This window comes from Vollenhovia emeryi, unplaced genomic scaffold (genome assembly GCF_000949405.1).
Source record: "Vollenhovia emeryi isolate VEMERY1.0 unplaced genomic scaffold, V.emery_V1.0 DF939133.1, whole genome shotgun sequence".
In the NCBI taxonomy this organism is placed as follows: domain Eukaryota; kingdom Metazoa; phylum Arthropoda; class Insecta; order Hymenoptera; family Formicidae; genus Vollenhovia; species Vollenhovia emeryi.
The window spans coordinates 1,664,637-1,673,422 of NW_011967233.1; the positions used below are offsets into that span (position 1 = coordinate 1,664,637).

At 34.6% G+C, this 8,786-nt stretch overlaps 2 protein-coding genes across 2 annotated transcripts in view; one reads left to right on the forward strand and one right to left on the reverse strand.

Moving 5' to 3' along the window:
• Positions 1-34: 34 nt before the first annotated feature.
• Positions 35-3,073, reverse strand: LOC105567909 (odorant receptor 13a-like). Its single transcript, XM_012023175.1, has 9 exons — positions 2,438-3,073; positions 1,966-2,085; positions 1,751-1,868; positions 1,315-1,576; positions 998-1,120; positions 800-890; positions 479-615; positions 204-336; positions 35-115 (listed from the first exon to the last, which is right to left on the reverse strand). The coding sequence occupies exons 1-9, from the start codon at positions 2,591-2,593 to the stop codon at positions 65-67; spliced, it is 1,191 nt and encodes a 396-aa protein (XP_011878565.1). The 5' UTR covers positions 2,594-3,073; the 3' UTR covers positions 35-64.
• A 2,468-nt stretch (positions 3,074-5,541) lies between these two features.
• LOC105567976 overlaps positions 5,542-8,786 on the forward strand; it is a 15,718-nt gene continuing 12,473 nt past the window's right edge. The window contains exons 1-7 of the mRNA XM_012023282.1: positions 5,542-5,750; positions 6,010-6,129; positions 6,205-6,322; positions 6,464-6,725; positions 7,920-8,093; positions 8,264-8,354; positions 8,436-8,572. Of these exons, the coding sequence (XP_011878672.1) occupies positions 5,556-5,750; positions 6,010-6,129; positions 6,205-6,322; positions 6,464-6,725; positions 7,920-8,093; positions 8,264-8,354; positions 8,436-8,572 (1,097 nt within the window). The 5' untranslated portion in view covers positions 5,542-5,555. The remainder of the gene's footprint in view (positions 5,751-6,009; positions 6,130-6,204; positions 6,323-6,463; positions 6,726-7,919; positions 8,094-8,263; positions 8,355-8,435; positions 8,573-8,786) is intronic.

Genomic DNA, 8,786 nt, shown 5'->3' on the forward strand with positions numbered 1-8,786 from the left:
TAGTTTTTACAAGTTTTTACAATCATGAATCATCAAGCTGGCCTGGGCACACGTCCTGAGACTGTCAATGAAAGGACCGCAGCATCGTGAAATAGGACATCGACGTTTTCAAAACCTTCGGAGGAATAAGATCACGAGGTACATCTTTAGGCGGGAGAGTAAGTAAATCTGGAAAACTAACGAACGATAAGGTTGGTACTCACTACGCCGAAACTTTCAATGGACAGAGTCGCCACTTTGCCAGCAGTTATTCTGCATGGTGATACGGTTCTACTCATAATTAGAAGCAAAAGTTTTTTACATCTTTCCGAAGTGTAATACCAATTTGCCCTGCAACTATGATTGAAATCACGATTAATAAATAATGATAAGACGTTTGTTGCTTGTTCTCAGTCCCTGCGCGTCTTCTTGATCATTCAAATGACAGCGTTTCGAAAAGTGACTTTTGAATGAGCTTTGAAGGATTCTGATTTCTTACATCGACTCGTACGGGGCGGCGCTGTAATCCAATAAAAATTGAGCCTGCCAAAATTGGAAGAAAAGATGGGTGAGTTGAGCAACATAGATAGCTAGGGGTGCTATTATATCTTTCGCATCGTTTAGATTCATCAACACCTGAAACACACATTTTCATTTGTATTAATTTATGAAAGGTTGATTTGCATGAAAAATATCTGGGTCGGAAGATGCACGTAGTAGTTTTGTCAAACATTAATTCTCGTCAAAGTAAGAAATACTTCTCGTTTGCTGCAACAATCTCCGTTAATGGATTATAACGTAAAGAAATTCGTGCCGATACCTGAATACCACATATACTGCCACCAATCATATTTAAACTAACGCTGACCAGAAATATTCGTGTAAATGTAGACTCGATTAGTTCTGCGAATCTGCGACAAAATTTCAGCACAAACGATAGATGATACGATGGTTACAAAACGATAGATGATACGATGGATGCACCATACATATTGTTGCAATTAAAAATAACACTTACTCTATTACATGCAGGTGCTTGCGTAAGCAATTAAGAGCTTTGTTGTAATTTTTGTCGTCTATCTTGTCGGGTTTTTGATTAAAATTTGCATCGATATCCTCGCCAATATGTTCCAGCATGTGTCTGGAGGCCGCTAAAATGATAATGTTCTTGGCAAATTGTATTTTCAGATCGCAGGATTGACATCGTTGATTTTATTGAAATGGAAAAGAATCCGGAATAGGCGATATATATATATCAAAATACTTTTATAACATGCGGTCTCACGCCGTTTGTCGTTATCTCCGTTATTAAAACATCGTCCCTGATACTCTTACCCGACAACAGAGAACATCCCGCAGGCGTGTTGGATCAGAGCGAAATAGAAGGAGTCAGCAGCGACCGTGGCGGTTACGTGAGAGTATACAGTTAGATAACAATGAATTAGTATCGGATAGAAGTACTGATCTATTCTGTAACCGTATTCCACGCGAAAGGGTAGTTTTGTTACGGCCAGTCTGGTCGAGTTCGAAGTATCCTCTATCATTATTAACACGATCGACTTGAGCATGTAGAGTAATCCCGTTGTCACCATAAAGACTAGAAATACGCATGTTACACAAAAAACGTCGCTGGTAGACTCGGTCAAATTACTTTGACATTATTATAAAAGTTATTTGTAAAAAAAATTCTCTAGCGAATGTTTAACTCTCCCTCGTACAGTTTCTGCCAAGTATTTTCTGCTAGAACACCCGTCTTCTCTTTGATACGCACCTGCATAAAATATCGTCAGGTACTGCCCGTATGTGGTATGCCGTTGCAAAATAGCCCTCTCGCTATCCGTATTTAATGACAACCAATCGTTTTCTATCGTCTTAAGACAGGCTTTTATCTACAAACATGCATCCGCATGTTTTACATTAACAATGTTTATTATTGAGAATTTGACGGTGTCACGTTAGTAGCATTAATAAAGTCACATTATTTACTTTCTCACTGTTTGCCATCAAGCTCGCTAATTTAAAACTGAATATTATCGTGATTAGTATCGTTGGCATGCACTCAAACAAATCGTCGAGATCCGTCATGGCGATGTTTACATACAGTAGCTATGTTATAAAATATGTTAAAAAATATTGGTCAAAATTGTGAAACATTGACAATGACATGATAATTAATATATCTCTGAGAACTAAAACATTTCAGTTTTAACGTATCTTTTGTTTACAAAAAAAGACGATATATTTCTGTGCGAAACGAGCAGGTTGGTAGTTGAGCTTAAAAGAGCGTTGCAAATATTGTTAAACATATAAAAAGATATAAAGACACATATCGATAGATTTTACACTTACATTACATTTACATTTACATTACAACAAAATTTTGACAATTTTAAAAAAGTAAAAACTTTTTCCCGAGACTTATAAAGAGTGTTTTCCTTAATTATATCCGAATATGTACCATGGGTATTAGAACAATTGAACAGATTGTAAACGTTGGTACAAAACGCAGATATCTATTGCGAATCGACTGGTACGGCCATAGTCCTGCTAAGGTCATGTATAATCTAGGAATCGCGTAATACCGACTTTGCAAAATGTCCTTTCGCTCGGTCATTCTTAGAATTACTAGGAATGCGAGCTACATCCACGACACTTGCTTTGCTTTGCGTATACTCGCCACCATGCGAAGTATCGAGGCATTAACGATTCCTTGTGTTGCAGGATGGACGACCGTAATTATACCATTATGGCATAGTGTGCAATTATTCTCACGCACTGAAACCCTTTTCATCGCAGCTTTTCATCACAACCATTGGTTCCACGATCGACTCTTACACGGAAATAGTGTATTCTAATCGCCCGAACAATTTGCGAGTTCGATGCGTTTATACGATGCGCGTATGTGCCAGTGTGAACTGCGTGTTCGCGAAATAAAGTTGCACGGTTGAACAATTTGTGTCAAATTTAACACATTTAAGATATCACATATTCCAAACGGTCCACACAAATTTTTGTGTTAATTTAACATAATATGGATATGCTAAGTGATGTTAAATACTATGTTAATCTTTTGACAGAAAACAAATGCAAATCTCTAAGTAATTTGAAATAATAAATTTATGCAAAATTAATATATTTTTGATGATAAAATTAATTAAAAAGTTATTTTTACATTTCACAGATGTAATAATTTTGTATTATAGAATAAAATCAACATACGGTTTTGTAAATTTTAACAGACAAATTCTGAAAAATCACTAATAATATGAACCATATCTATTGCATAAAATTAAAGTATGATAGTTAAGTCTGTCGAAAAAATTTCGTTGGCAGAATGTCAGTGGAAATGCAGTGAGTGCCAAAAGTTTCTGAACGATTAATTATTTCAGAAAATTTTCATTTATTGAAAAAATGTTTCAGACAAAAATTATAAAGCTTAAAAATATCTATTTACCAGTCTTATCACTTTGACGTTTGGTAACGTCGCCAAGGTAAGATAATAAATTTTAGGCGAAGAATCAAGTTATGATGACATCATTATGATATCATTATAAGTTTTACATTTTGCCTGAGAATCTGCTAACAGAATATCATGGCAAATTGATTGTGGAAACTAAGCAGAAATTTGTTACCATTATTTAAATAATTACGATGTGATAAATTCTGCTTAGTTTCTGGTACAATCTAAGTACTACCAAATTTTGTCTGCAGCATTCGCTGGCAAATTAGAATGCAAGTGTCAATTGTTAATTTGTCGCAATATTCTGCTTCGATTTACTGGCAAATTGCTAGTATATTGCTAACATTGTATTTATATGGGCAAATTAGAATGCAAGATTTAAAGTCAAGGTTTAGAAGAATATTATTATACTTACGTTGATAGAAAGCTGTATACTACACGAGATAATGGCTGAAACTCTATCTGCCTCTGAAAAACTTGTTGAATAGTATGAATTCTCATGATAAAAAATTGTCATTTAATATTACATTTAAATATTACATTGCATTATTGTGTCCTATTTCTTTGGATAGTGCAGATGGTAATTTTATAATAAATTTTACAATAAATAAAAACATGATTTATTAAATTTTATAATATTAATTATTTAACATTATAGAATTATCGAGTGAGACAGAACTAGTCGTTTGTTGTAGTTTGTTGAACGCTGAACACAAATCCGATTTCCAAATTACTCCATCACGTCACGATTTTGAAAAATTAGCATTTAGAAGTTGCAGAAAAGGGCTATCTTCACGAATTTTGTCATATTAAAGTTACAATGTGATGTGTTAGAGAAGTTTTATTGCAATTAAAATTAAGTATGTTGTTAGGACATTCAACTTTCAAAAGGAATTTTTGGTGCCTGTTGTGATTAATGTAAAAAACAGTACCCACCATACTTTGCATATTACTCGATCTGTTTTAGAAAGATAGAGCGAGTGTTCTAGAAAGAAAGAAGAAGAGAAAGAGAGAAAGCGCGGAGAGATGTACAAGCAAATAAGCGTAAAACAGGTGTATTTGTAACTGGTGTCGAGTTTTCCATCATAAAGTTTACAATTTACTTTCGAGGAATAATTTCCGAGTTGCCGAAAAGTTAAATCTTGAAATCTACATTTCGCAAACAGTATAGATATAAAAAGAAATTTGAAATGCACAAATCTTAATTTAGAATTGCGTCTCACTGATTGTGAGATATAAATCTCAGTTCTAACACCGTTTTCTTATAATTTTTTACTTATACAGAGCGTTACAGATAAGGTGTCCATCCGCTCGTATACAGATAGAGCGGATTAAACTGAAAAGAAAAGTTATGTACTATTTTGCAAACATTCCTAATAGTTATCGAGTAATTAATTAAAACGTCTGACAATGAGTATAACTATTATCAGTTTTCTTCATGATTCTTAGGACCTGAGCAGAATGGCTGTCTTGTACTCTTAAGACAATGTTTTGTGCTTTAAATCTTCGTCTTAAAGTAACGCACAATAACTGTCTTGTGACTTAAGAATACAAGAATACCTTACGCGTAAACGTAATAAGATAGAAAACAATTAGAAACAATAAGACATTCAAAATTAAAAATAGTTCTTTAGAATGTAGGTAACGCAAGAAAAGGTAATTAAAACATTTTCAATAAATTAATATAAATAAATATATACAAACTAATAAGATTGTCACAACTGTCATAAACAATGCAATATACGAATAAATTGTGAGGTACTTTTAAATTCACCACTTATTAAATTCTTATAATTTTTGCAATTCCGTTTTAAAAAAAGATAATACGAAACTCGGTTCTCTTATGGAAGTCTTGAGTTAGACTGTTACATCGGAAAGCGCTAATCATTCGTATCGTAGAAATCGATAACACTGCGAAGACCCGTTGCTCGGAACAGTTACTGTAAATGATCGGGTCTGAACGAATAACTGGCACGTGTCATTATGAATATCGAACGTGTCAAACTTGATTACTACCCAGACAGCACACATGTCTAAAAGACAACTTAACGATGTCTTGAAAATGTTTTTTAGACGTGCATGCTGTCTAGGTATATCCCCTATACAATCAGTACGTATGTATAACGCGGTTCATTCACTGATCTTTTATCGTGGCGGCAAGTTCACCATGCAATCGGTTATACTACGTTACTACCGGATTAACAAGACCTTCATGTCACAGATTGGCGTGTGGCCTTATCAGAGCAGAACCCTGAGGATATTAATACCGTGTACGATAGTGTTAATCGACCTCAGCTATATTACAGCGGAGGTAACAATTTGATTTCGCAGCTGTTTAGTAAGTAAGAACGTTTTTATATTTGATTTGCATTTGTCTTTACAAAATGTAGACCGTTTGCAGAATCAGTCGCGTTTAATTTAGATCTCCGATTTATTGATTCCCTGGCTAATATTTGGCTCTTGAATAGTGATAGCTATTCGTTATCATAGGAAAATATTACGACGTCACAATTATTCCACAATATCATGGCTTCTTTGACATCTTTCATAGCGATGCTTCATTCTCTCAGATAATAGGAATGCTCGATAGTTGGGGTAACATTGATATCGCAGTCGAGTGCATATTTTCAATATTATTTCTAGTCGGCTGCTTTGCGAAATTATTCAACCTTATCTTTAAGACTAAGGAGGTATAATTAAATTTTTTACAAATCTTGTCCACGCGTGTTACTGTCACCTTAATCTTTCTACTATAAAATCTTTAGATGCGGCACTTGTTTTCTTTAATTGAATATCATTGGCAAGTGTTTACCAATTCCACAGATATCGAGATCATGGAGGATTACGTTACGTTCGGTAGAAAAGTAGTAATATTTTATGCAAGTAAGAGACCTTATACAAGTAAAATTTTCTTGATTTTTGCCGTTGGATTAAATACAATTATATACTTAACAGATCGTATGTTCATTCATCTTGCAAACAGCACCCTATTATCGTTATACTGGCTATATCAATTGTTTGCAGCTTATATTTATTTGTCGATGTTACTATACTTGATAATACCGGTGTCGCCGCAAATCATGGACATTGTAATGCCTCTCAATGTCAGTCGCCCGCGAAGGTTACTGCTCGAGGTCGAGTACCGTGTAGACCAGGAGAAATACTACTATCCCATTTTATTCCATTCGTATATGACGGTTCTAGGGACCATATCGATTATGGTGTGCGTTGACACAACATATATAGCATACGTACAACATGGTTGCAGTTTATTCGCAGCCGTTGGGTAAACGCAACTTTTTAATAAACATTGCACATAGTTGAAAAATTTGTGTTAAATTTAACAGATGTTACATATCACAAACGGTCTACACATGTGTTAATTTAATATGGACATGTTAACCCTTTGAAGCACGACATATACGTCACACCTCGTGAAATTAAAAAAAAACACTTCTTTCACTTCGATGTCTTTATTACTTCATATCTAGGAGGAGTTTGATTCGCTAATTCTGAATCTGAAGTCGCAATTCTAAAATTATCGACGATTGGCTCAATATAACAGCTCAAAGTTAAAGTTTTAATTACAAAATTTTGTTTTCTATAAGATATTCTATAGTAAAAAAATTATTCCCATAAACGATATGCCGAAACTAGGTGTATGGGAGTTTTTTGAGATCACTGATTTCTAATCTGAAGTTTCTAATCGAAATTTGAAAATGTGAAAATCCAAGATGACGGATCCAATATAAAAAGTCGAAATTGCAAAAAATGCAATTGATTTATCTGGAACTTGGTTATTATACTTTTTTAGTTGTTCTAACAGATTAATACTTGAGTTCAATTAACACAACGACAATAAATTAACACATGAAAGTGTTATACAAGGTGTTTGACACAAGAGGACACCTACGAAAAATAGTGGTAGATTAGATCAGACTAAAAAGAAAAGTCATGTACCATTTTACAAAATTTGCAATAGTTATCGAATAGTTTATTGAAACGTCTGAGCGAATGAGCGCGTAGAGAGCGGTGGACCGGGCTCGGAGCAGTAAGCAGGAGCGGTTAGCGACACGGGACGTAAATACATCGCTCGCTGTTTTTTTTCCGGCGCGTTACGTCACGCGTTGCTCCACCTCTCGCTCGCCGTTGCTAGGAGATCTGGTATACAAAGCTATCTGACACGCTTTTCGAGCCCGGCATACCGCTTTCGACGCGCTCATTTGCTCAAACGTTTCAATAAATTATTCTATAACTATTGCGAATTTTGTAAAATGGTACATGACTTTTCTTCTTAGTCTGATCTAATCTACCACGATTTTTCGTAGGAGTCCTCTTGTGTCAGACACCCTGTATATTTTACAGATACAAAAATGTAACCGTCATATTCTTTAACAAGAAAACACAAATGTTCCAACTGTACAGAGCAGATTCTTGGATAAAATTCCGGATCTGTAGTTGGACATTGACATTTGTCCAGGTATCAATTAGAGCATAACATTGTCTTGAAAGAAGACGTCAATGAGACGAGCCATTTGACGAGAAGCAAAAAGAGAACACATCGAGATGTAGAAGCCGAAGATATTTGCGTCAAAGAGAAGACGATTTTTCGTGAATTGGTCATGTGCTTGCGAAAACATCAGCTTGCAATACAGTTTGTACTTCCTGCATGTTCCATTGTCGCGCATTGTTGCGCTGATTAAAAACTAGCATATTAATTTATCCGGAAATGGCCTTACAATTAGTTAAGAGATCGATTCGTTATTTATCTTTTGTCATGTTATGTTATCTATTACCAGACTTATGAATTATTTTCGTCGCCAGGTATGTTTACTTATTAGAATCTTCCTTCATGATATCAACTGGTATCCAAGTGTTATGTAATGTGATATGCGCAAGCCTTATAGGAATTCAAGTAAGTATATTACGGAGTATACATTAAGGCAAAATTCGTAAATTGGTAATAGCATTAATTAAAAAAATTCTGTTTATTTAGCTAATCAGTAAGTTCGATAATACCGAAGAGCTTATTAGATACATTTGCTTATGTGTAGGGGCGTTTTTTCATCTTCTGTTCTTGATTTTGCCAGGACAGCGATTGATGGACCACAGCTTAAATGTGTTTAATAGCGCGTAAAAATATTACATAATATTTAATAGATAAAATATAAAAAAATATCGCTGGGAAACTGTGCTAGATTCCGATGTTATAATTACTATATCATTTAAGACAATGTTTTATATACTGAACACTTATAACAGTCATTAGATGTCGCAATGTCTGTTAGATAGGGCATACTTTCCCGCGATAGTAACTTTTGCATCTCGAGTTGAAACCTAAAATATT

What these genes read in the sequence shown, in the direction of transcription:
- LOC105567909 (XM_012023175.1), bottom strand. Translation starts at nt 2,593, where the DNA reads ATGACCGAGCGAAAGGACATTTTGCAAAGTCGGTATTACGCGATTCCT. An exon ending in TGATGGCAAACAGTGAGAAA is followed by an intron (nt 1,869 to 1,965) that starts GTAAATAATGTG and finishes GCATGTTTGTAG; the next exon opens with ATAAAAGCCTGTCTTAAGAC. An exon ending in CCATTGAAAGTTTCGGCGTA is followed by an intron (nt 116 to 203) that starts GTGAGTACCAAC and finishes ATTCCTCCGAAG; the next exon opens with GTTTTGAAAACGTCGATGTC.